Here is a 26,306-nt window from a genome sequence, read left to right as displayed (position 1 = left end):
AATAACTGCAAACACAAATTAAACTGTCTGGGTGGACAAGCCCTAAATCAGAGATTAAAGGTGAAATCTCTCCCAGTAAAGTCCCAGGTGCTGAGATGTCAGGTTATATACTTGGGATTCTGGGATGGATATACGAAACCATAGGTTCCTGGGCTGGCAGGGAGCAGGAGTAAATAGAAATGTGGCAGGCTTTAATTTTAGCAAGGGGTTACGGTAATTTTGGAAGATACACTGGGTAAAAAAAAAGTCAGTTAAACCCAAATACAGCAGTATTACCCAGTGGTTGCAATCCTCAGACCTGCCAAGCTGTTTTTCTTTGTATAATTTGAGAGTGTCAACAAATGCACAGATAGGAGTGCTTTGGTAATATAGGTTTGAACTGAAGACTCCTGAGCAAACATAGCTGCTAAACAGCAGGAAGCAGAGAGTACAAATAAACTGACAGTTCTCACAATGGGGAGGTGTAGGCAGCTGGGCCCACCAAGTGTCTGTACTGGACCAGTGATATATTTAAAATATTCATAGACCAGATAGTCTATGGTGAGCAGGGAGAAAAATCTAGTTTGTGGAGTGTTACAAATAATTCAGCATGGTTGGTGAACACCCAAGCAAACTGTCAAGAGCTTTCAAAAGACTTCTCCAAATCTGAATGGGCAAGAGGGCAAGTGATACATTTTGAGAGACAAACCTCCCCTCCTGAGCTGAACATATACGTTGATAGGATGTGAACTCACTGTGACTATCCAGGAAAGAGATATTGTGACCAGGGGGGATAGTGCAATGTGAACATAAATCAAATGTGCAGCAGCTGTGAAAATGGCATTATATTTAATGTTAGGGATGATTAAGAAAGGCAGGTCTTCTACTACCGAGCTAAAGCCCTTCACCTATCCAGCTGGTCTGTATTTGAATCAAGATGTTGGACTAAATGAATCTTTTGTGGACTCCTGCTCAAACCAAACTACAAGGATTGGATGTAGTTTAGCCCCTTGGAATACTAATATAGACAACTATATATAATTAATGATGCAACCCTATACCAATCTACCCAGGGCTAGGTGCCTCTGAACATGTATAGAATGGTGCTCTGTGTTCTTATGGTAGTTATCAGATTTTTTAAAATGAATCCAGGGACACTTTTTAACTTCAATTGATTTTGTATGGAGACTGATTTGTAAATCCGGGGACTGTCCCCAGGAAACGGGGACGTCTGGTAACCTTATTATGGCATCAGAAATGCCAATGATGAATTAGATCCATACTGTATCTGTATCCCGTTTTCAATCATTCTCAACTCGGTCTTTCTTCTAATGCCTGTCAACTGGTTCTGTGAAATGGGAGGGGATTGCTTAACCTTCAGCAACAGAAAATAATGAAATACATTTTGTACAGATGTTCTGTTATTTGTGTATATCAAGTTTTGTGGCTCATTCTGAATTATTGGCCATAGATACTTGTGGCAAGCCATGTGCACAGACATTCACTGCCATTTAAAAAAAACAACGCTTAAATCTGTGGTTTTATAATAAGGAAAATGCTGTAACATTCCTCTAGTTATTCACTTGCGGTCCAAATTGAAAACAATTCTTGGAACTGATCACAAACCTTGGGCACATTGCCAGCAAAGGAGCTTTTTTTCCTCCAATAGTATTTGGTATCAGTTTCCCAGCCTGTCCCCTCCCCCAACTAGAACTTGTTCAAGTCTGCAGATACATATTTTAACCTCCTAGCCACCCAAAGTGGTCACAGAAATGGTGCTACCTATCAAGGTGAGCATTGCTATCATAAGTAACTATCTGTCTCAATATGTACCTATCTGCATATTTAAGATATCAGTGGAAGGTCTCCTGTAGTTGCCCCCACCATCTGAGGGGAGGCTGGTGGTTACAAGAGAGAGGCCCTTCTTCTACATCTATGCCTACAAATCAGGTTTGGGGAACCTGTGGCCCTCCAGATGTTGTTGGACTTCAGTTCCCATCAACATTGGCCATTGGTCATCCTGGCTGGGGCTGATGGAAGATGGAATCAAATGATATATGGACGGCCACAGCATCCCCATCCCTGATTTATATGTAGAATTAGACATAATTAATTTACTTGGAACTACATCTCACCATAGTGGGGAAGACAGTGACCAGATGAGCTGTCTTCTTACTCCGTCAGATGCCAATTTCAGTTTCTCTGTTCTCCTTTCTTATGGGTCTTTATGTTTCAATAGGATGTCAATTCTATTTGCACAATTAATGTCACTTCTTATTTGGCCCCACTGGCTTGTAGTGCAACGCTCACCCCCTCGCAAATTCAAATGTCCCAGTGAACCCTGAAGTCCTTCTGAGTATTCTGCTTTCTGTGCTTCAGACTTTGAAAGGTTCATCCTCAGCAGAGCCTGACTATTCTTTGAAGTTTGGCCTCCTTCCATATAATCTCTTCCTAGCTATAAAAGTTCTTCCAATGTTTGGAAGCCTGTCCAAAGGCCAGTTGCAGTTAGAGAAACATGCAGAGCAAGACAGATTACAAGGCTGTGGTAGAATTAAGTCCTGCCCGGGCTATACTAGCAGGTATGGTTTCTGTACCTGTATGAAGACGTGAATTCCCATTGAGGGAAATGAGTGCTAAGATCTGGAGGCAGTTTCCTTACATCTTGTTTTTATGAGGGAAGCAAAGCAAACAACAACAAAAACCTATCCACACATAAAGGTTAAAAAAAGTTATTGGGGTCTTTCAGCATTCCTTCCCCATGAATGATAGGGATTAAAATGTTGTGCTTCTTTTTCATGACTTGGTTATTCTGACCACAACCTTTTGATGTGGTTTATATTGTGTGTCTGTGTGATCTTGACATCATTATGAATCCTGTCAGTTTCTTTTTCCAGTGTGGACACAGGCTAGTCTTTGTCTACCACAGATAGAGCTGGAAAACCCAAATGAGCTGTTTCTTTGGTCTCTAAGGGCCAAACTGTATGTTATCTGCTCAAAATGTGTGTAACTAGATCCTGACATAAATGTCTTTTCTTTTTTTAAGCTTGGAAAGTTGCTTTGAGAGGGGCCTATTGAGAAGTAGTGGTGGAAAACAACCTCTTTCCTCTCTGCCACTTCCCTTATCCAAATTGCCCACTTTCCCAGTGAATCTGAGAGGATATGAAGCAAGGAAAAGCTTAGCCCTATTTATCTGTTCTCAGTGAACCCCTCAAAAAGTGGGCTTTTCAAGGACTGTCACAGTTTGTTTGCCTCTAACATGAGCTTGGTCCTTAGCATTCAGAACTACTCACAAAATCTTCTAGTCCACAACCGCTACCTGAAGATTCAAGTCACAACCATCAGTCAGAGACATAAAATAATTCCTTTTTATCGTTAAACCTATACCTCAGGTTATATGAAGAAAGGATTACAGATTTTCTTCTGGGATCAATATAGTGCTTTACAGTTTGGTAAACTGTGCTCCTCAAATGAGTATTTTATATTTTGAGATAGTTTATGGCAAAGCTTTTTTTTTCAGTTGGAACTCCCTGGAACTCAGTTCTAATACCTCTTAGGTTGGGGGCCATTGCCATTCCAAGAGAATGAGGGAGGTGTTCATGGTGAGTTCCGGGACTTCTTTTCGAAAAATAGCACTGGTTTAGGGACAACATCAGAACTCAGCTCTGGCACCATTATGGGCTTCAGAGTGTTGCTGCAGAGCCAGATCACACATTATTTAATAATATCCCTAGAAGGTAGTGGCATTATCTAACAGCTGTAACAGGTTCCTGAGTACTCTACTACTGTATTTGCTCCCTATCTCTCAGGTTCAGGAGCTTACGTAGACTTGACTTCCTTAGGGACACTTGCGGGGAACATAGTATTCCTTTGTTTTGGTAATATCTGGGCTTATTTACACAAATAGAAGTCAAACTTAGGTGAAGGCATATCACACAATATCCTTCCCATAAGCCAGAGCTTTCCCAACTGTGTGTCACGACACGTTAGGGTGTCGGCTGCAGTGTGTATGTGTGTCGCTCGAACGCTCCCCACACTCCTCCCAGGGCTGGAAAGGGGCCAGTTTAAACTCCGGTTTGCTAGTAAAACTGAATTACTGTGTCACGAAATGATGCATGTCCAAAAAGTGTGTCGTCAACTTGAAAAGTTTGGAAAGCTCTACTATAAGCAGACAGTAGATGCCCTGCTACATGTCAGATCCCAGAGCTGCACCCCAATATACTTTTAGCCACAAACCACTGTCTTTCCACCTAATGCTAAACTAATACAGTCTCTTATGCCCCACCCCTTTTCTGCGAGGTAGGGGAGTGAGGAGCCATCTTCCTAGCTGAAGGCTTTCCTGTTCTAGGGATGGTCAAGAAACCATCTCTCTAACAATTAGTTTCTATAAAGAGATATCCGCCACCCATGCTTGGCATTCACCTTTAATTTCTTAACAGAAAGTGTGGCCGTAACAACACAAGCACTGACCATTAAGGGAGCACTAATATCCTGGCCGCTTAACAATCTGGTCTAACTCCTAGATTCATTCACAGCAGTCAGACAGTAAACTCACAGCGTGATGACTGACAGGGGCAGGCCAAGGAAGACATGATAGGAAGGGTAATGATGCATGTAAGGCAGAAGTGAGGAACCCCTGGCTAAGGAGCACACAATCCATCAGCTCCCAGTTGGCCTGAGAGGACTCTGTCACTCGTATGTTTTTATTTAATTTATTTGTTCCCGTGTTTTAAATTTTGAAACCACCTTGGGTGCCGTGGCGGTATACAAATCTGATATATTGATGCAGATGAATCAACTGAGTCTAGAAGTTTAAGCCTTTGCTCTCTGTCCAAGAACATACATATTCCAAAGCAAAAGCCAGAGAATGATAAATATTTGGTACAACCCCAAGAAAGAAATCTCAGTTGGCTTTCTCTGTGACAACCGCAGCATGGGTTCTCTGATACACATTGAAGTACAAGAACAGCATGCATTGAGGTTTCAGAGTCAGAGAGAAGCGGAACATTGTCACATGCATCTAATATGAAATTTCTTCAAAAAGGAAGGGCTTGAAGTAAATTTACAGGGAATTCCCTGAGTCTTTAGTTTATTACAGTTTAGTTGGTCACACTTAACAGAACCCAGCTGTGTTTCCAACAGAATTAGCCAGTCCTCTCTATTAACTACTTTGCTATAGCAACAAGCCCTTCTAGATACTGAGCCATGATGATTTGTAATTCTTTCAGAGAAAGAAACAAAAAGGATGAACCTTTAAGGGATCTGAGAAATTGAGAATTCCTTTTAAAAGTTTATGGGATTCAATATGGCATTTTGCTGCATGTTGACTTTTTGCATAGACTCCCCACCCCTCCCAGCAGATGTGACCATTTTTACCCAGTACTGGAGAGGCTCAGAGGTACAAAATCTGACAGCTAGCTGCAAACAAGTACTTGTTAGGGAGCCCCAAGAGAATTGCTCCTTCAGCAACAGCCTGGCTCACACTGAGGCTCCACCCTTTCTGGCTCTCAGCCAGGCCTTGATCCACAAGCACCTACACAGGCCACCCCCCACCCTAAGTAGTCACACACCAGGGGGAGTCTCGTGTTGCCCTTTTCAGGAGATATGGGAAAAGAGCTTCTTTTGGACTTGCCCACCCTCCTTCACTTCTTTATCTGTGGCTGGTCTGCCAGCACAGGTATGCCCTGAGTCCTGGTGCTGTACTAGTGGGGTTTTTATGCTGGTGTTAGCTTCACCTTATGAAGATGCAGCGAATCTAGATGACTAGAATCAGATCTGAAGTCCAAAGGTATTGTTTAGACCAGCAGTACTATTCCCTTTTGGTTGCATGGCCATTTATGCATGCTTGCACAAATTAGTGCATTTGGGAGTCTTTTTTTTTTTTTTACTGTTTTCCTGCTGCTGCAGACCAAATGCTTCTGGGGCAGTGCAGGTAGTGGTAGACCACCCTCAGTGTGATTTTTTTAAAAAACAGATTACTCCCAATGCATAAAACAATTACCCTAATATAGTATTGTTGCTGGTTGAAATCTTAGAGCTTGCATTACCAAAGAGTAAGTGATTTATGGATTGCAGCCTAGCCCTCTGACTCTTAAGCATTTCCAGGCTCATACGATCACAACGCAAATGTGAAACTTGTGCACCCCCACACTAAGCATTTTTTGTTGTTGGTGGAGCAAGTCAGATTTGGACCAGGAGAGTGATTTTTGCAAACATGTCCTTAAGCAAAAGAAATGGAATGTGACTTGGAAAAGCCAGGCTTAGACTACTTGCTAATTATTATGAACTGGCCAGCCGACAACCTTTTCAGAAGTACAATCTCATGGGCCTGGAGGAGAGTTTGGAATTGCTCAAGAGAGATTTCCAACATCTTGTTAGCTGATTAGCAGATCCACATTAGCCGTGTGGCTTGGTTCCCACTCCCACACATGGTGCATGACTCAAAGGGGGCAGACTGATGGGCCTTGGGGAGGCCAAGGTCCTCCAGTAGGAAAAGTAGTAGTGTGTGTGTGTGTGTTTGGCATAAATACAACATTCGCCAATGACAACTTTCCAGCAGATCCCTGAATCCAGGGTGTATATGGGATTGTTACTAGTCTACTGCCTCCATCCAACACCCAAGGACCTCCTGAATTTGCTGCTTTCCTGTTTCTCTGTAATGAAATTTGAACCACATGGCGGGAGGGGGAGGCATACAGGAGTCTGGATAATTTTTATCTAGCAACCATCTCCTGTCATAGCCACACCATGAGAATGCAGGGAGGAACTGCATGAGCAACCACCCACCCATTCAGAGCACACAGGAGCACGAAATCAAGCTTTTAGTCTTCCTAGCTTGGGTAGTTTGCATCCCTGCTTCATGGGGCCCACCCCGCAGGATGCCCACCAATTTCACTCACTCCTGTGTTCCATGGCACAAAGGATGCAGGTTCTCCTTTGACAGCAAGATTAACAGCACTCAGGGTCAAATGATACTAATACGTGTGTGTATGTGTGGATAGATAGATAGATAGATAGATAGATAGATAGATAGATAGATAGATAGATAGATAGATACACCAGACTTCAGTCTCGATATCTGCAGAAACGAATGGCCCTGGTAATAGCAGTCACACACTGCAGGCTGCAGGCAGGAGGTGCAACTCAATGGCTCCCCAGCGCCTCTCGCTTTATGGCTCGACTTCCAGAAGCAGCATCTCGCGCAACCTGGAGATTTCGGGGCTGTGCAAGGGAGCTTTCATCCCAGGCAACCTCGCCGGGGCTCCTACCTCAGCCCTGACAAACCGCACGCGGAGCGACTGCTCCATTCTAGCCCTGCACTCCTCTTGATCTGCTCACCGAAAAGGCTTCTCCGTTGGCAGGCTCTTCCCATTGGCCCTAGGTCTCTAGGAGCTGTCCAATAAGCTGATAGGTTTCTTATTGTTTCTTCAGAAGGCCTCTTTTGGGAGCAGGTTAACCCTTTGTAGGCGTTTCGATTAGCTGACTTCTCAGGGAGTTCACTTCTTCCGTTTTGTTTTCTCCGGCTGACCCCACACCCCTCTGGCATTCTCCCCTAGTTTTCCTTTCGCTCCACTGTGCGTTATTTCCTTTGGATCCTTGCAGCAGCTACATCCCATATACTGTCTAGACACAAATAAAATCAAAGCAGCCCCCTCCCCTCAAGAGACATATCAGCCAGAACAAACCGTTCCCCACTTCTTTTAAATGCTTGCAAGGGATCTTTCCTCCCCCATTTTATATTCTCTCTCTTCCTTCTCTCTTCCAATGTTCATATATCACTCAAGGCATGGGGAGCCCCTGTTACACCCCCGCCCCCAATTCAGATAGAAAGTGGATTCTCAAGTTTACACTCATATTTCAAATTAAGTAAGGTTAATTAAAGTGCATGACTTTACCCAAAGAATCCTGGGAACTGAAGTTTTGTTAAAAGTGCTAGGAATTGTAGCTCTGTGATGGGTAAACTACAGTTCCCAAAATTCTTTGGTAGGAAGCCATATGCTTTCAATTTATGGTGTGCACAGCCTAACCTGGAATTCTTTGTCACAGCTGGTTCTGTTCTAACAAAGACCAAAGCTATCATGCTTGTGAATCACCTTCGGAGGCGCCTCTCACTGAGTACAGAGGGACCATATTTAGACTGTTCTACTGTCTTTTGCTTATGTTACTGCACATATCCCTTTTCGGGTGCCACAAACACATGGGAAGGAAAGGGAAGGGGAAGCCTGTGTGAGCCAACTTCCTCCTGATTTCTTAACCTTCCCCATTATGTGGTGAGAGCCCCTCTGTCTGCACAGTTGTTACATGTGGGTGGGTGCTCTTTCAGATTTGATCACCCAAACCCCACTCTTTCCCTCTGCACATGCCTATGATGTCTGAAGAGGTTTACCGATCTTTCCATACATATACAGTACAGTGGTACCTTGGGTTACAGACGCTTCAGGTTACAGACCCTGCTAACCCAGAAATAGTACCTCGGGTTAAGAACTTTGCTTCAGGATGAGAACAGAAATTGTGCGGCGGCAGCAGGAGGCCCCATTAGCTAAAGTGGTACCTCAGGTTAAGAACATTTTCAGGTTAAGAACGGACCTCCAGAACGAATTAAGTTCTTAACCCGAGGTACTACTGTAGTACTTACATGATGGACTATTAAATATAGTTTATTCTATAGTCATTCTCTTTTCCCATCTAGAATGTGGAGGAAGATGCGTTGGCACATTCATCTCCTCCTCCCACTTCTGCGCAGCAAAGTCTGCTGGCAGTTCTGCATCTGGCAGTGGTGGGATTGCTGGTAGTAAGAGTGGCTTTTTCCCAGACTAACATAAGGACAGTTCACCTATTTGACTTTGCTCAATAGGATAAAGCTTGCATCATGCAAACTATTGTGCCATAATTAATTTAGATACTCTTAGGTAGCTGGATATTAGAAAAACCACTAACATTCAAGGATGGTTCGCACTTACAATTGATCTTTGTGAATCTGTCACTTAATCTTAAATGTAAACAAGGCCACTTTGGGCTGGCAGTTGACTCGTCACCTGAAATCTAGGACATTTTCAAAGAGCGCCAGCATGAATGATTGAAGTGTTCCTGTTGTGATACACCTGATGTCCTGCTCAGTCCTGTTGGCTGCAGGATTTGGGAGCCCCATGCCAAGTATTCCACTATCACTGACCCTTCACTGACCTTTGTCACAGTTTGATTTGTATGGCCATCAAGATGGAGAAGGGAACACAAGCCAAGGCTGATGCTTGCCCCTCTCCCACCATTTCTGGCTTGTTCAGAGAGGTCAGGTGAAAAGAGAAGGACAGCAAGGAGCAGAGGCAGACAGGCTGAGAGGTTCCAGGGTTCGGCACTGGGCCTCCTTGCTGAGATGGGGACCCTGGCAAGTACCTGAGAATGCTGGCTCCTGATTCTGCTGCAATGCTCAAACTGTTTCTCAGGAGTTTTTTTGTGTGCCTGTGACACCCGTTGCGGCCCTTGTGGGACCCAGCATTAGAAACTATAGAACCATTGCTTTGGCAAAGATCCTTTGCTGGAAGGAGGTTTGCACTAAAATGAATATGAGGCTTCATTGCGGCGTCTTTAAATGGACGGCGACGAGAGCCAAAGAGAACGTATATTTTACATATCACCTTCCACTGTTAGATCTGAAAATTATTAACACATAGGAAGAAAATACTCCTCACTACTGTCTCCTGAATATTTTTCTTCTCTGTCGGTTTTGATTATGTAAAAGTGCCCCCTTGTCCCGCCCTTCATTTTTGCTGCTGGCAGAAAAGCAGGAATGTCAACCCCGGAGCCTTTTAGAAACTCAAGGATTCCAGAACTCAAGGAACTGGGCAGGATTCTTTTTTACAACTTTCCTGCAGAAGCAATATAAAAGAAAAAGAGTCTAGACTATTGTAAAGCATTTCCCCTCAGCCAGATCTGTATTTAGAGTATAGGTCATATTCACACCATACATTTCAGGCACTCTTATACCACTTTAACAGTCATGGAATCCCTCAAGGAATCCTGGAAACCGTAGCGTGATAAGGGTGCTGGGAATTGTAGCTCTGTTATGGGTCTTCTAACTGCATTCAGCACTCCTAATAAATGAAACTTCACAAGATACTTTGGGGGGAGCCATGACTGTTAAAATGGCAATAAGAGTGCTGGAAATGTACTGTGTGCATTCAGATATTGACCGGGCATCAGTAACTCTCTGAATAGGCCACAGCTGAGCAGTAGCGTTAGCCCCCTGATAAAGGCAAATGTGCTTTGGGCTGCAATCTTACGCCTGCTGACATGAAAGTAACTCATATTGAGCAGAGAAGAACTTACTTTTGGGTAAGTATGCGCAGGATTGTGTGCTGTCAAGGTTTGTTTAAAAGTGATGGGTGGAATTTGCAAAGGGGGATAGACTTCATTTATTGCAGGGGTCAGCAGGGCAGTTTGGTTATTTTAGATATTTTGCAACCGGAAGCAAAGGTAAATATGGCAACTCAAATCTCCATTCCACCGACAGAAGTTGAGTAGACTGGGAGCTGAATTTTGCGTCAAACTAGAGTTGCCATACGTCCGGAATTTCCTGGACACTGACAGGATCTGGCCATTGGAAACAGTGTCCGGGCAGAAATAGCTTTAATGTTCATGAAAATCCAGACATAAGGGAACCCATGTCGGAAGTTTAGATTTTTGCGAATTTCTTAAAAATAGCTCAATAACTTCTTAGCTTCGAGAAAGAAAGAAAATACTCAACAACTTTTGTGTCCACAGCTCAAGGGAGCAGGCTAGCTATGGGGATGCAGGGCACTTTGCATGACACATACCGCTCTCTTCTCCCTACACCTGGCAGCTGCTCTCAGCAGCTGCTGCCTGAGGTGGATGCCTCACTCTGCCTAACAGTAGGACTGGTCATAAGGATTTTTATCTTTAAAATGACATTTCTGCTGGTATATACTCATTTGACTTGTTCATTATATTTTTATCTCCTATAAAATATAAGGAACCTAGAGTGGCTTGCAGAGTTCTCCTCACAACTCACAGATTCAGAAAAAAGCTTAGGGCAAAAATCGTTGTTAAAATATAATTTTTGCAACAGCTGAATATATATACTTCTTTCACATTCTGTATTTTCCATGCCACTGAAGGGTTTCAGGCACCCAACTTTGGATAACATCATTTCATTTTAGTAGAAAGAAAGCCTGCATATAATTCTACCAGACAGTCTTCAAGGGGTAATCATATCAGCAATGGAGGATAATTTTGCCCTGTGTTTTAAAGTGTGCCAACCAAATTAGCAGTTCCCAGACTTCTATGCAGATTGCTAACTGCATTCCAAATTTTTTGCTTGCCAAAAAATCATATTTCAAGGGGAAGGGCATGCAAAATCATTTCTTTTGGAGAAAATGTGCACAAAATGCATATTTTGGGGGAAGGTGCATAGAAAAAATGCAAAAAAAAAACTGCATAGAGAAATTTCTAATTTTGTGCACGTTTGTTTTACAATCCATGTTAACAGGAAACAATCGACTTATGGAGACACTGACAGGGAATGAGAAAAAGCTGATCCAGCCACCCCTGGGCTGTATATACCATCAGTTGCATTCTGTTCATCAGCTATCTGACAATCATGCTCTTAGCAAAATAAACATTCATGCTTCACTTACCCAATAAGAAAAAGGTCATATGTTAAGTCTCTTTGAACTTGCAGCCCCAGTTGTGGATTGCAAGTGACATGTGTAGCAGTGAACAATCCACAGGCCTGGAAAATATCATTCAGGACCAGAGTGTATGAGGTTACACTTTGTGATCCATAACCTCCAACTGCATCTTTTTAAAGAGGAATGTAGTCTGTTTTCCTCATAAGTGTTTTTCAGCGATGGTTGCTTAATTTGCCCTTATGCATGAGAATTTAGTGTGAAGTACACACAGTGGGTTTGCATCCAATCCGGCACCAGCTCAAGGAAGCTCACTTGGTGCTCTCGTTGGACATAGTTTGCATCATAACACTAAATACCTTGTTCGCATATGTAAAAGAGAAATACCTACTTTATTTTCTCAGGGCTGTTTCACAGTCTCATGTCTGCTTGAAGAAGCTAAACTATGCTTTGTCATGATGTCATCCGTTGGTTTGTGATTAGGCAGGAAGCACAGAAATCATAGCTTGAAGTGAGTTTGCAGATTGTGGTTTGTCTAACGGTGAGTAGGGTGTCTCAACTGATGGTTTCAGTAGTTTCAGCTATCACACCACCTCGGAAAGCTGGTCTTCATGTAGTGGGGAGTGAATTTATGATGCTGAGTGCTGAGAGGATAGAAAATAGAAGCAGCTCTGGCTTGCTTTTTGTAGCTTTGGAAGCTCAGGTAGTAGTTTGGGTCCTAAACGATGGTTAGCACAAGCCATGGTTTCACATGAACTCAGAATTAAGTCGTCATAAGAGTCAAATTACTGGGTCTGTGTGGAGCCTGCTCTACCATTAGGCAGAACAAGGTCACCACCTCATGCAGGAGATGCTGGGGGAGAGCAGTGGCAACTCTCTGGCTCCTCCTTCTGAACCTCCAGCCGTTTCCTTCTGTTATAAGACAGAGCTGTGTATGCCATATGAGCTGACCCAGCTCCCCTAGACTTGGTGTCTCAGATGCAGTGGAAGGTGCCATCTTGTCACTTAGTGTTGAGGCAAGTTCAGCTGCCCTTCCACTCAGCCTCTGTCCATGAAATGAGGAGGGTGCGCCATCTTGTCCTTCATCTCAGGCAGCAAAATATATTGGGCTGACTCTGGATCCCTTGGCATGTGTACTTGTTTTCAGTCATGTGTTCTCAAAAAGGCAGGTTTGTCTATCTGATTCATGCTAAAAACATGTGTGAAGTAGCCATTGGATGGCGGACAGCATGGATGTCCTAAAGTGAAATATTAATGGGCTAAGAACAAAGAGAGGACAGGAAGGGTAGAAATGTGGGAACAGGCTTACAGTAATCGTGAGGATCAGGTCGGAGGTGTGTTAACCAGGTTGCAAGACCCACATGCTGCCTGTCTCTTGTTAACACTGTCAGCCTGTCAGTTTCACAAGCACTAACATTCACCGCAATTTTTTATTAAGGGAGCAAAGAATGGATGGAGGCATGCAACTTCTTCTTTTTTGGAGTGTAAAAGAAACCTCAGCTGTGAAGCTGGCGTGTAGGGTGAGGGGGGTGCTCATTCCTTATTGAAAGCAGAGAAGGGAAATGCAGATGTCACAGCTGGAATTGGAGATTTATCTTGGCAGGCAGAGAAGGAAAAAAAATATATTTATTTAATAATAAAAAGTAAAAGAGAAAACTTAGAAGAATCCCCTCCTGGTTTGGCACAGTTGGCCAGCATGAGGAGAACCTCTGGTTTTCAAGCAGCCTTCGTCTCCTGGATTTGGGCTTTAGTCTAGTGGGACTGGCCTTTTGCTGGCTTCTTTTTGGAGTGAGTTTTAGTGTAGAAAGGTCAGGATGGGGAGAACTTATTTGAATCTGAAGCAGTGGGGGTGAGACTCTTTCCTGGATTTTTTCCTTTAAGGTGAAAAAACAGTACAACCCTGAGGGAAAAAATGAAGAATTCGGGTTTCTCAAAGGAAAGGGGTAGCTCAAGCAACAGAGATGAGTTCACATTTGTATATTTTCAGCTTAACTCAGGGGCGGCCAAAGTGGGGCCTTTCTCAAGTTGTTGGACTCCAACTCCCAGCAGCCCCAGCCAGCACAGCCTGCAGTCAAGGATGCTGGGAGTTGTAGGCTGCATACACACCATGTTTAAAGCACATTCCTCCATCCCAAGAATTTGGAGAACTGTAGGGTACCGTTCACAAGTCACCTATTCCCACTGCCCTTAACAAATTACAGTTCGGGGTTGGGGGTGGGCTTTAAAGGTATGGGGTGTGTGCTGCTATAGTTCACCCACATCTGAAAGGCACAAAGCAAACACTCCTGGCTTAATCTCTGAGACAAACTTTTATGCTCAGGAGGCAAAGGAGGAGAACCAGCCCAAGACATTTTGCTCCCTGAGGCAAAGGACAAGATAGCACCATCACCACCCTTGCACGGCTTCCGTGTATGGAAGCTGACTGGGCTGTAAGCTGAATTTTACTTCAACTCTGGCAGTGGGTTAGTACCACTTGAGGGTGGTTGAGGTGATACATGACAGGCACATACAGCTCTGACATCCAGCGGAGGGAAATGGCTCGTGAGGAACTGCCATAGGGGTGGGGTAGGGCTGTTGCTTCTGCCCCCATCACCTGCTGCTTGAGGTGCTTGCCTCACTCTGCCTCATGGTAAGGCCAGCCCTGCAATGGAGATTCACTCAGGCAGCTTCAGCTCATCTTGTGGTGATGAGAACATGTGGTGGAAATATGTTTGGAAGACTCGGCCTATCATGCGTCTGTCACTGGGAGAGTGCCGTACCGCAGCCAATGACTGACAGCCTCACATGCTTGCTTCAGGAATGAGACGGCTTAAGCAGGAGCAGATTTTACAAAGTTAAAAGATTGCCTGCATTTGGAGAACGATGCCCAAATATGAGATCAGGAGGTATATCTTCCCCTATCTCCAAGCTCATGGGAAAGAGCGGAGCAGTTAAGAGCAGCCTGAAACTTTGGCTTGTGTCAGGGAATCGGCGCAGCCCCACTATGGGTCTCAGTGAACCTTGGCTGCCCCCATCCTGACTGTTCATTGGTAACGCTTTGGAAACACATCTTGTGCTATTTCTTGGCTGTGAAATATGAGGGGTGGGGGAGGGGAGGGGAGGGGAGGAGAGGAGAGGAGAGGAGAGGAGAGAGAGAGAGAGAGAGAGAGAGAGAACACAAACACAGGGGTGAAAGAGAGAAGCAGATAATGGAGCACTAAATATGGACTTGGTGCTTTTAACTTCAGACCACATTGGGAAGCAGCTTTCCCTACAAAATGATGTTGGTCCCATTCCCAACTGGCTTGCCTCAAACTGGTGACTTTGCCTGAAGGCAAGTTCACAGAAGCCACAGCGAGGTTCACTCTTGCCACTTGATGCTTGCTGCAAAAGCTGTCTTCATTCACTTTTAAATCACTCAGTGAACAGTTTGTAAGGGTGTTTATATGGTTTTGAAAACAAGCTAGAATCTGGATCTGGAGGAGGCTGCAGAACTTCAGCCCAAGATCTACATGAGTGTCTGCCTTAAGCCCTCTTCCTAGTTACCGTATATTAATTCATTCCATGGTTTTCCTAAGTGCAAAAGAGAACTGGCAAAAGTCTTTAAGCAGGGATGTGGGATCTGTGACCCTCCAGACATTGTTGGACTCCAGCTTCCACTGGCCCCTCCAAGCATGGCCCATGGTCAAGGATGATGGGAGCACATCTGGAGAGCACCAGGTTCCCCACCCCTTTCTTAAAGGCTTTACGTAATCCACAACGTTCTCCATTATGCTATATTGGACTCCAGTCAGTGCTTGATTGATGTTATCTCTGCAGCACACCCTAGATGACATAAAGTGATTATTTCATGAAGCATTTAGTCACAGGTTATATAGGAAGAGAGAGCTTATCAGTTTAGTCTCCTGACACTCACATAAGAAGCAATCGTGGCAGAGCCACTAGGATACAACACAAACAAATGTAACTTCCTTCTTTGAAAGAAGATATATATCCCATCCAGTATCATTTATATTTAATCTGGAAACTTTCTTGTAGGAACTGAAATATATAGTAGGAAACACTGCTGAACACCTTCCGTAAAAGGGAAGTCTAAATTATTTGGGGCTTTTTAGTTTAGGAAAACATCACAACTAAGAGCAATGCTGTGATGGCAGAGGTTTCTGTTGAGAAGATACATGTGCTGGGCTTTGCTAGATCGATGATCTGGCACTGTACTACCTAATCTACACACAGGCAGAAGATTATATTGGTGGCTTCCCTATGGGAGGTACTGTAGTTGGTGCATACCCTCAAAATTGAGGTTTTGGGAGGCGGGGAGGAGAGGGTGGGACAAGGCTCACCTGGCCAAGTGTCTGCTGGATCCCATGCCCCACAAGTGCTGGAAAAAACAGGATGTCCCATTCTTTTCCTGCAAGAGCACAGTGGCCATTTTGGGCGTCATGGTCTCTTGCAATTTTGCACCGAGATCTCACCCTGAAGAAAGTGTTCTTTTAGGGGCTGCAGTCTCACATGGTTCCCCAAAACTTGTCTTTTTGGCACTGTGAGAGCACAGCCCTGCAAAAGGGGGGCCTTTTGTGTTCTGTGAGCTCGCACTGGTCACGTAACTTGTGTAGGAGCATGGATGAGAAGACAAGCATCCCCGGTTTGGGGATTCAATATGTTGGAGTGCAGAGGATCCTAAGCCAGTCTAGCTAGCTGCAACAGACCTAATCCAGGTCTCTGCTGCTGCTGCTGGCTGGAGCTAGTGCAACAGAAATTCATAGTTTCCCTGCCCTTTCATCTCCCTCACTGGCTGGTGCAAGTGGCAGAATTCCGGATGTGGCATTGGTTGTGCTTTTTGCTCCATCCATCCCCATTGCTGCCTGCCAGGGGTTTGGGAAGGACATGGGGGAGGTTTTTAACATTTTGTATGGTATGAAGAGAGAGAGGCGCTTTTTGCCTCCTCCCCATACTAGAACTTGATGGTATAGAGTGAAATTCAGAACAGACAAAAAGTACTTCTTCATACAACACATAAATAATTTATGGAAATCAGTGGCACAAGATGTGGAGATGGCCACCAGCTTGGATGGCTTTAAAAAGGGGTCGTGGACAGGTCACAGTGTTTTTGTATGGAAGTGCAAACTCCAGCCGCCAAACATGGGCCTTAGCAGAAGGGCAAGTTTAGAGTCTCTGATCTTGTCAGGGGGCGTTGCTGACCATCTTTCAACTCTCTTCAACCTTTGATTCACCCTGCTGAATATATGAACTATGATTCAGCCCTGAATCTGTTGCCTTGCCTTGAAATTAAATAGCATTTTCCAAATCTGGAATGATCTGGGAGTGCTTTCTTCTTTAAGGGTGTCTGTGCCTCATACAATCTTTGGTAATGACCATAATTATCCCTTATCCCAGTGCATAAACTACCTTAAGTGCAGAAAGCACTTACCTCTGAAAAACCCATTCTGAGGCACACCATGGTTAGTGCTAATCTGGTAAATGAGTACTTCTCCAGAGATAAAAGGGGCAAGCACTGATGAGGAAGCATTTGCGCTTGCAAAAGGATCAGGATAATATGCCAATGGGGGAAAGAATCCTAGAGAGGGAAGGTCCTTCAAGTCATTTAGACCCTGGTGCTTTCCCTTTCCCTCCTCTGGCTCATCTTCAGCATCCTTGGTGCACTCCTGGCACAGTTATCTCCATTTTAGCCAGCTGAGCCAATGTCTTCTGTCCCACAAGGCTCCATGTTGTGCAATGGCCTTGGTGAAGGCTCCATCTCCTCCTTTCCTGGTTCTGGGAAGCTAAATGGCTCACATCGCTTCAGCCACCCCATAACTTGTTATTCCATTGGACACTGCCAGGGCTGGAGTGTGGCAAGCCAACCCCCACCACCACCACCACAACCCCCCACTCTGGGAAGGAGTTGATCAATCTAGGCTGAACCTGCAGGGAAGACTCACAAGGGCAGAAAGTCTTTCTCCTCTTCTGTCCCATGCAGACTTCCATATCTTGCTGGCAGCAAGGACAAGGGGAGATTGAAGGAGAGAAAGACTTTCTCCCCTTTGCCTCCCCCTTGCCGTCACAGCGAGAAGGAAGCCTACAGGTTCAGGTTCCCTTCTTTTTCTCAGCAGTAGGGGACATGAATTGGGGGGGGGGCTTTTCTCGGGGGTGGCGTCAGGGGGCGGTGGTGTGATCAGGGCAGGAAACTGTTTGCCACCCCCTCTAACCTGTTGCCCAGCGCATGTGCTCCCTCTTACTGCCTTCTTGATCCAGGCCTGCTTTCAAGATCTTAAAATATTGTTTTCACCTAGTAGTTTCTTTTGAGATTTATATTAGCCACCCCATATGCTGTGATTGTCATGTATAGACCTTTTGTATGCATTTTGAAAAATGCCACCAGTGCTGATGGCTGGGTTGGAGTTGTGTGCACATAGAATTCCCAGTGGCAACTTCTTTCCTGCCTGAATATCTGAATATCTACCTGACTATAGTCCTCTTCCAGCTACACTGCAGAACTCTCTGCTCTTTTCAGTACATGGCTGAGAACTGATTGTTTTAAAAGTTACCTGATATCTGTTCCTTTAACCAGCCTCTATGCAGCCTTTTCATTGCCTTGCTTCTATTTACATAATGATATTATGCCAGAGCAAAACAAACACACACCTTGCTATTGAAACAGGAACTTACATTGTAGTATCCGGGGTGCCCAACTCAACTCCTCCCTCAGTTTTTTTGAGCTGGCAGGTCCTGCTCAAGGGATTTCCTCACCAGAGAGGAGGCCAGACAATGTCCACCCTCCTCTCCAGTCTGGATAATAAAAAGCAAGCGGTGTGCCTCAGTGTGGAATTTTAAGACCATGCACCACACACTACAGAGCACGCCTTTCCTTTCTGATGTTTTGTGTAGAATACCATATAAAGTACGGTACTTACTTCCCACCTTGAAATGCTATCTTTCAGTCATAAATGGATGCTCTGCATCAGAATGGCAATCCAAGAAGAAAAGTATTTTATATAATATCCAATCAGAGTAGGACTGCTCTCTCTCTCTCTTACTCACATATGTGTAATTATGCTTACATTCCATCTACTATGATCAATAATTTAATTAATCCATGCATCATATAGCAAATAGTAGTATTTGTCAAGAAACAACAGGATCAATATATTGTGGTGAACATCATGTTGTGGTGAACATCATGTTGTTGTTGTTTAGTCGTTTAGTCATGTCCGACTCTTCGTGACCCCATGGATCAGAGCACGCCAGGCACTCCTGTCTTCCACTGCCTCCCGCAGTTTGGTCAGACTCATGTTTGTAGCTTCGAGAACACTGTCCAACCATCTCGTCCTCTGTCATCCCCTTCTTCTTGTGCCCTCCATCTTTCCCAACATCAGGGTCTTTTCCAGGGAGTCTTCTCTTCTCATGAGGTGGCCAAAGTATTGGAGCCTCAGCTTCAGGATCTGTCCTTCCAGTGAGCACTCAGGGCTGATTTCCTTAAGAATGGATGCGTTTGATCTTCTTGCAGTCCATCGGACTTTCAAGAGTCTCCTCCAGCACCATAATTCAAAAGCATCAATTCTTCGGCGATCAGCCTTCTTGATGGCCCAGCCCCCACTTCCATACATCACTACAGGGAAAACCATGGCTTTAACTATACGTACATTTGTTGGCAAGGTGATGTCTCTGCTTTTTAAGATGCTGTCTAGGTTTGCCATCGCCTTTCTCTCAAGGAGCAGGCGTCTTTTAATTTTGTGACTCCATAGACAAAGACAACAGGTGAACATCATATGTCTTCAAAAAACAGCACACTGGATACATTGTAAGGAGTAATTAGATTTCGAGCTAAAAACACTCTCCACAAAACACATCTCGGGTCACAGTAACAATCTGTCTAGTTAAATTGCCCCCTGCCCCAGACTGCCTCCTAGTGGCTGGGTCTGGCAAGTGTCTTAACACAAAGGGGACTGTACCTTTCTCCCAGCAGCACGAATGTGGACAGGTGAGTTTTTGATCCATCTGTATGCAACAGCAGCATTAGCGGGGGGGGGGGGGGAGTCACAGTAACCTTTCTGCAGTATGACATGCATCCACATGGATATGGAGACTTTTTTGTGTAGAGGAAATGTAACATGTAAAGTATCCCTGCAATTCTTTCCCCTTTTCTAGGTTCTTAAGAAGGTAACTTCTTGATTACTTTTTGATGAATCCTTTTGTCCCCTGCCAGCAAACAATAGTGTGCCATGTGGAAAGATCTGGGATATTTTTTAAAACTATAAAATCTGGATTTATTGGATGGTAGTGCTATACTCACATTGATGTTACCAGGTCATGTTAATGTTACTAAGTCATAGTTAAACTTTCTGAGCAAGCCAGATATTCACAGGCATCGTGTGACTTTATTCTATTTTTCTAGGACTCGTAAAAGATGGCCGGAATCCTAAAGGAGATTAAAATGCCACAACCCTTTCCTTTTGTTTAGCTTAAGTTCCTTCTTATAAAGATAGACAGAAACATCTGGCCTTGTAAACTCCAGAGGGACGTGGGTGTGTAATGCTGTTTGAGGAACATACGGGAGGGCTTGTTACCTCAGGGACAGTATCTGCAGAGTACAGGATTTGGAGATGCTTCTCTTTAATTTTGCATGGGGCTTTCTGGGTAGTTTTTCACCTTTAGTTAGACGGATATATTTTGGACACCTGTGGTAAAACTGCAGCATAGCAAGCCTCTCAAATGTTTGTCACCATGAAAAGCATATGAGCTGTACGGTGCTTACAGCATAAGAGATAGAAAGGAATCCCAACTGGTCCTAGCCAGGTAGGAAGACTGCAGGGCACAATCTGCATAGGGTAATATGAGTTAGCTGCAGTACTGCATTTCTGTTCCCTGAGGAGCTGGTGGGGCCAGCAAGGGAGACCCAGTAGGTCACTGTGAAAGCTGTGGTAGAAACCAGTGAGAAATCTGTTAAGAGCTGAAACATATGATCTGGTGGGACTTCATAAAACTATTAACAAAGGTAGAACAGCTTTTCGTAAGAAGGGTTCCACTGACTGCGTACACTCCATACACGTAAAGCACATTTCTCTGCCCAAAGAAACTTGGGAACTGTAGTTTTTGGGTGCTGGGGTTTGCAGTTGTGTGAGGGGTAAACTACAGTTCCCGGGGTTCTTTTGGGTGGGTGGGTGGAGAAATGTGCTTCAAATGTATGGTGCGTATGCAGCCTAAGAGTGTTGAAGGAAAAAATGGTGTTACACTAGTGTTTCTTGCAGCAAGTATATAACAGGTGGGCATTATATACACATATACATGCATGTCTTTTAACATCCATGTACACACATGTTGGAACCCTTTCCCAATCAGGGTTTCCAGATGGACATATAAATGTCTTTAAAGAGATATGTTTATCTGTGTTTGCTGCAAGAAACATTAGAGTTTCCCCTAGCTATTTGGTTATTCCTTTGCTAAGTGGAAATGCCTTATACAATATGCCTAAGAAAGAAATACTTTTTTGAGGGCCAGACTTCATAATAATCCAGTAGCACCACTATTCATATTAGCTGCTTCATCCTCCACTTATTTGGGAAATTATGCTAAAATTTGTTGCCGTAGGGCTCACCCAGGCTTCTGCTTATCCCACCACTTTTCCCCAGGAAAACCCAATCTTTACTGCTGAATCAGAGCAAATGTCAATTGCATTTTCCACGGATGGATGTTTGTTCTGATTCAGTGCTAAAGAGTGTGTTTGCCTGGGGAAAGTGGTGGGGCAAACAGAAAACTGCTGGCCACTGTCACTGGACTCAGCTACATGAGTCAAAAATTAGCTTTTTGAATACGTTATAAACATGCAACACCAGATGGTGCTGGAGAGGGAGGGAAATTATTTACGATTTTTAAATTATAACAATTTAATTTCTGACTTATTTATAGCATTTTCCTCCTGTGTGTAGATCCACCCACTCTCATTGTCAATTTGAAATGGTGTATGCCAATGGTGACAAACCAATAATTCTGATATCCACAGTAATTGATAACATGAAGCTTGTTGTTGAAAAAGATGTACAGATGGTTTGTTATGAGCGCCAAGGAGAAATGGGTCCATTAAATAGGGTTAGTTAAATTAAGGTATAAACGGCAGACAGGGAGATATATCTTTGTGGATATTGTCTGGTTCGTTCTTTAAGAAAACAACAGCTTTCTGTAGCTATGAAAACGGTAAGAATAAAAGGATGAATATAGCTGCTTCTCTTTCAGATAATTTGGCTCCTGATACATCTGGCTTGGGATACGTTTCAGTAGAAGACCCTCTAGTCCCTCATGGAGGTGATGCTTAATGCTCTTCTTTTTGCCCTTTTCTCAGCATTTCTCTGAGAACTTTGACCACTTCTCCGAGAATATGGAGGACTTTTCCAACGAACTCTTCAACAGCTTCTTTGATGACCCCATGCTGGTTGAAAAGAACCCTTTGCTGGACATGGATCTCGACCCTCCTACTCCTGGCATCCAAGCAGAGCACAGCTACTCCCTGAGTGGAGACTCAGCTCCCCAGAGCCCCCTCATGCCTGTCAAGACAGAAGACAATGCCAATGGTGAGTGCGCAAGGTCCATGCATGCTGGTTTGAGAAACGTGTCCCTAAACCTCTTAGAAGCCTACCGTGTTGTTACAGAAGAGTTGGTCCTGTTAGGTGGGTGTGTTCTCTTTCAAATGAACTATTGCCCTTTAAAACAGCTGATCAGGCTACCTAAAAGAGATGGTCCATACCTTCACTTTCAGGAAGAAAGTTTGACTCCAGGCAATGAATTTGACCCACTTTCTAAAAATTGATTTCTTTTTTTAAATTTAACAATGAAGGGGGGGTTGGGGGAGAGGAATGAGTAAAAGTTAAAATAAAATTGAAGAGAAGAGGAAAAAACACATCATCATCATAAACAAAGGATACTAATGATAATAGTAGACCACCATCAGTTCACATTGCAGATACAGTGACGATTGGTACAGAAATCTTTAATTCAGTATAAGCCCTCAATATGTCTAGATCAGCCTTTCTCAACCTGTGGATCCCCAGATGTTGTTGAACTACAACTCCCATCACCCCTAGCTAACAAGGCCAGACCTCAAAGATGATGGGAGTTGTAGTCCAACAACATCTGGGGACCCACAGGTTGAGAACCACTGGTCTAGATGGATGTTTATGTGAAATATGTTTGAATGTAGCCAATTTCATCTACTTTTAATAGATTTGAATCCACCTAATAATAATAGAACTGGTGTTGCTCACTTAATTGCCCATGATACATACACATACCCAGTGGTGGAGTTTCATAATCTGACAGCAGGAGGAGTAGAGCAGGCGGGGCGGGCGGGGCTGGCATGCGTCCTGGGGGCATGGCGCCCTGCGCGCGGGGGGGGGGGGGCAGCCGCGATGGCACCCCACCAGGCTCGCACGGCTGGTGGCGGCGTGCTCCCCCCGCACTCCTCTTCCTCCACCAGTGCCAATACCCCATTAGGCTGAAATAGAAAGGTGTGCAGGCCTCTTCTCCCTCCCTTCTTTTTGGAGACATGTTTTTCAAGAATCCTGCTTCCTTCTGATAAGAGGTTTGGAGAAGTTGAATGAGCATGCTAAAACCAGGTAGGAACAGCCCAGGAAAGGAAAACTAGGTAAGGAAATAAGGCTGCAGTAATAACCACACAATGTAATCCTACCTAATCTGCATTTCCTGAAACAGTATGGACTGGCAAACAACGATCCTTTGAAATTCATACATATTGCAATTCTCCATCCAAATAATGTGCATAAAATGCATATACTATGGGAAAGTGTGAATAACATATTTATGTGCCAACTCAGCCACTTTTACAAGTGCCACATAATACTGGCACCACATCTGTAAGAACTTTATCATTTAGTGTGGCAGCACTGAAACTTTGGAACTCCCCGCCTATTGAAATCCAGCAGACACCTTCTCTGTATTCCTTCAGTGTCTGCTGAAGACATTCTCATTTAGACAAGCCTACCCAGACATTTAGAAAATTTGTAGCAGTTTTAATTTGTTTTAGTCTATTTTATTGTGGTTTTAACCTTCTGTATGTTTTAAATTAGGACTACATTTTTAGTGATAATTTTATTGTTTTTCTCTTTTTTGTAAACTACTATGAGAATTTTTTCTACAATCATGTGGTATATAAATCTTATGCAATGAATAAAATAAAATCCAAAAATAAATACCAGTGAAAAGAACATGCAAAATGCATTATATTGGGGGGAAATGCTTGCAGAAATGTATATATTAGGGGAAAGACACATTAACTGCTAACAAATTTTCATAAGGACTTTTAAAAGAAATGTTTTGTGAACTGATGTGGAAATATGAGGAACTAAACTTAAGATTGGAAAAGTTAGAAACAGAGAGGAAGCGAACTTGACAGTTTTGTGTATCCCTACTAGGGAGCATCCTAATTGAACACAGTGGGACTTACACCTGAGTAAACATGCATAAGATTATGCTGTGGTTTGCAGCAAACTAAAGAAAGCCAATTTCAGCTTTCCTTGCTTACCAAGTGTCCTTTGCTCAGAGCAGCAGTAATGGAAGAAACAGAAATTGACCATTTCAAATAAGAACTGAGCTCTGTTATATTAAAATATATACCAGACTTAACAATGACCTTTGCTTCTTAATCAGGGCTTGCAACAACAGACTAAACAGGGATTTTGGCTTCATGACTCAGTAAGAGTCACTAACCCACTATTTTAAGAGAGGGAGAGAGAAAACTTACTGCTTTATCGTCATTTAGTGTGAGAGTTAGTTGTTTCCATACTGGATCTGGTCCAAAAAAATGACCTCCTACTAGCGTACTATTCACTGAATATTACAATGTGTTCCCATATTTCAAAGCAGTTCTTGCTGCTTTGAGCCGTATTGAACTAGTAAGCTCCTTTGGGGATATATGCTGGGGTCTTGGTTCACTTTATCTGTTTCTCCATCCATCAGACTTAAATACTGTAAATCATCAATGTGGTTATACAATAGAGGCAATGCAGAAAAAAATAACGGTGGTGTTTAGGATTTGTTTGGCAGTGAAACTTTTTAGAGCCATTTGCCTATGTCGAGGCAAAGAATGAACAACCATACTGAGGGGAAATGAATGGACTCCAGCAAGTTTTGTTAGGATCTTTATTAGAATGTTTAGTTTAAAATATAACTAAGTCTAGATGTGATGGAGCACCCCAAATGGGCCAGAATGGCTTCTAAAAGTCAGATAGTTGTTTATTTCCTTGACATCTGATGGGAGGGCGCTCCACAGGGCAGGCGCCACCACTGAGAAGACCCTCTGCCTGATTCCCTGTAACTTCACTTCTCACAGTGAGGGAACCGCCAGAAGACCCTCGGAGGAGGACCTCAGTGTCAGGGCTGAACGATGGGGGTGGAGATGCTCCTTCAGGTACACCTGGCCTAGGCCATTATTGAACAACAAATGAAGTCCCTCACATACAAGAGTGCACACATTGTGTACAGTTATATATGTGGGTTTCCTTTCAATGGCAAAGGACCACAGCTCAGTGGTAGAGATCCCCTTCTTCACTTGTGGGGCATCTCAATATTCACACAGCCTCTGACATCAGGGTACTTCTGAGTACTTCTAGAAGTACTGCCGAGTACTTCTAGGAGGCTAGGAAGCTGCCTTCTCCTGAGGCAAAACATTGCCCAGTCTAGTTCTGTTGACACTGACTGGTAGAGGCTCTCCAGGGTTTCAGACTACCTGGGAATCCCATGGATTGAGCCTGGGAGCTTCTGCTCTACCACTGACCTAACTCTAAGCTCCTCCTCTTGTGTCAAGGCCTGTCCTGCTGCAACCTGCCTGGAAAAAGTTCTGTAAAACTCATGCATCCCCGTTCCAAGAAGGAGGCCTAATAAAACATGTCAACTTGCGCTCTTCCCCTCCCCCTCTGACAGGCTCTTGGCAGCAGCAGAGAAAAGGGACTCTTAGGTTGTTGGGTGTGGATGCACAGACCTCTGTGCCTCTCCTGGCACTTTTGGCTTGGGCGTAGTAGACACAGTGGAAGCCGCTGCCTGCAGCCAGTGCTTACTGGCGCGTGTGGAAGACTAAGTGGCTTTTTTACTTACCCGCAGATCTCTCGGTAGGAGACGGAGAGGAACAGTCATTTCAGAGCCTATTTTTAAAACAATTCATTTTAGGATAATTCATGATGGCAGGATATTTTTAGAGCAACCCCAGCAGAGGATCCTGTAATTTGTGGGACCATGTGGGTGTCCCAGCAGTTGAAGGACAGCAGCTGGCCTGAAGAGAGAATGGCACAGATTCAGTATACACAAGAGAAGAAAAGCCTTCCTTTCAGCAAAAGCAGGGAATAGGTTTCCCTGCTGTGGTCAGGGATTATCCATGCTGAGTGATACCAAACATTAAGAAGAGAGGAGGCAGAGAAATTTCCCTTTCCTCCCTCTTTTTGGTAGATCCTTCTTTTATTTTTGTTTTTATTCTTTATTAAATTTGTATACCACCCTTCGTCCGTAGATCTTTTAAAATGGAATGAGCAGGGCTGATCTAGAGAAAGAGCTTGCCGCATGCCAAACCTTGTCTGCGATTTGTACCAATTTTCACTGTGTGTGAGGGAATGTATGCCAGCATGCTTGGGAAGGTAAGGTACTCTCCAGTGGTACGCTCCTAGGACCTTCCCCATCCACGAGATGTACATTTTGGTAATTGCAATATTT

At 43.9% G+C, this 26,306-nt stretch overlaps 1 protein-coding gene across 2 annotated transcripts in view; it reads left to right on the top strand.

The window, feature by feature from the left end:
- CREB3L1 (cAMP responsive element binding protein 3 like 1) overlaps positions 1–26,306 on the top strand; it is an 81,404-nt gene that overhangs the window by 20,894 nt on the left and 34,204 nt on the right. For both annotated transcript variants that reach the window (XR_014516833.1, XM_083464664.1), the window contains exon 2: positions 21,934–22,162. Coding sequence is in view for 1 of the 2 variants with exons in the window: in XM_083464664.1 (XP_083320790.1) it covers positions 21,934–22,162 (229 nt within the window). In the remaining variant the exon portion in view is untranslated. The remainder of the gene's footprint in view (positions 1–21,933; positions 22,163–26,306) is intronic.

This window comes from Podarcis liolepis, assembly GCF_965112155.1.
Source record: "Podarcis liolepis genome assembly, chromosome: 1".
NCBI lineage: Eukaryota > Metazoa > Chordata > Lepidosauria > Squamata > Lacertidae > Podarcis > Podarcis liolepis.
Note: the sequence above shows the minus strand (reverse complement) of the source record. Positions and strands in the feature narration are given on the sequence as shown.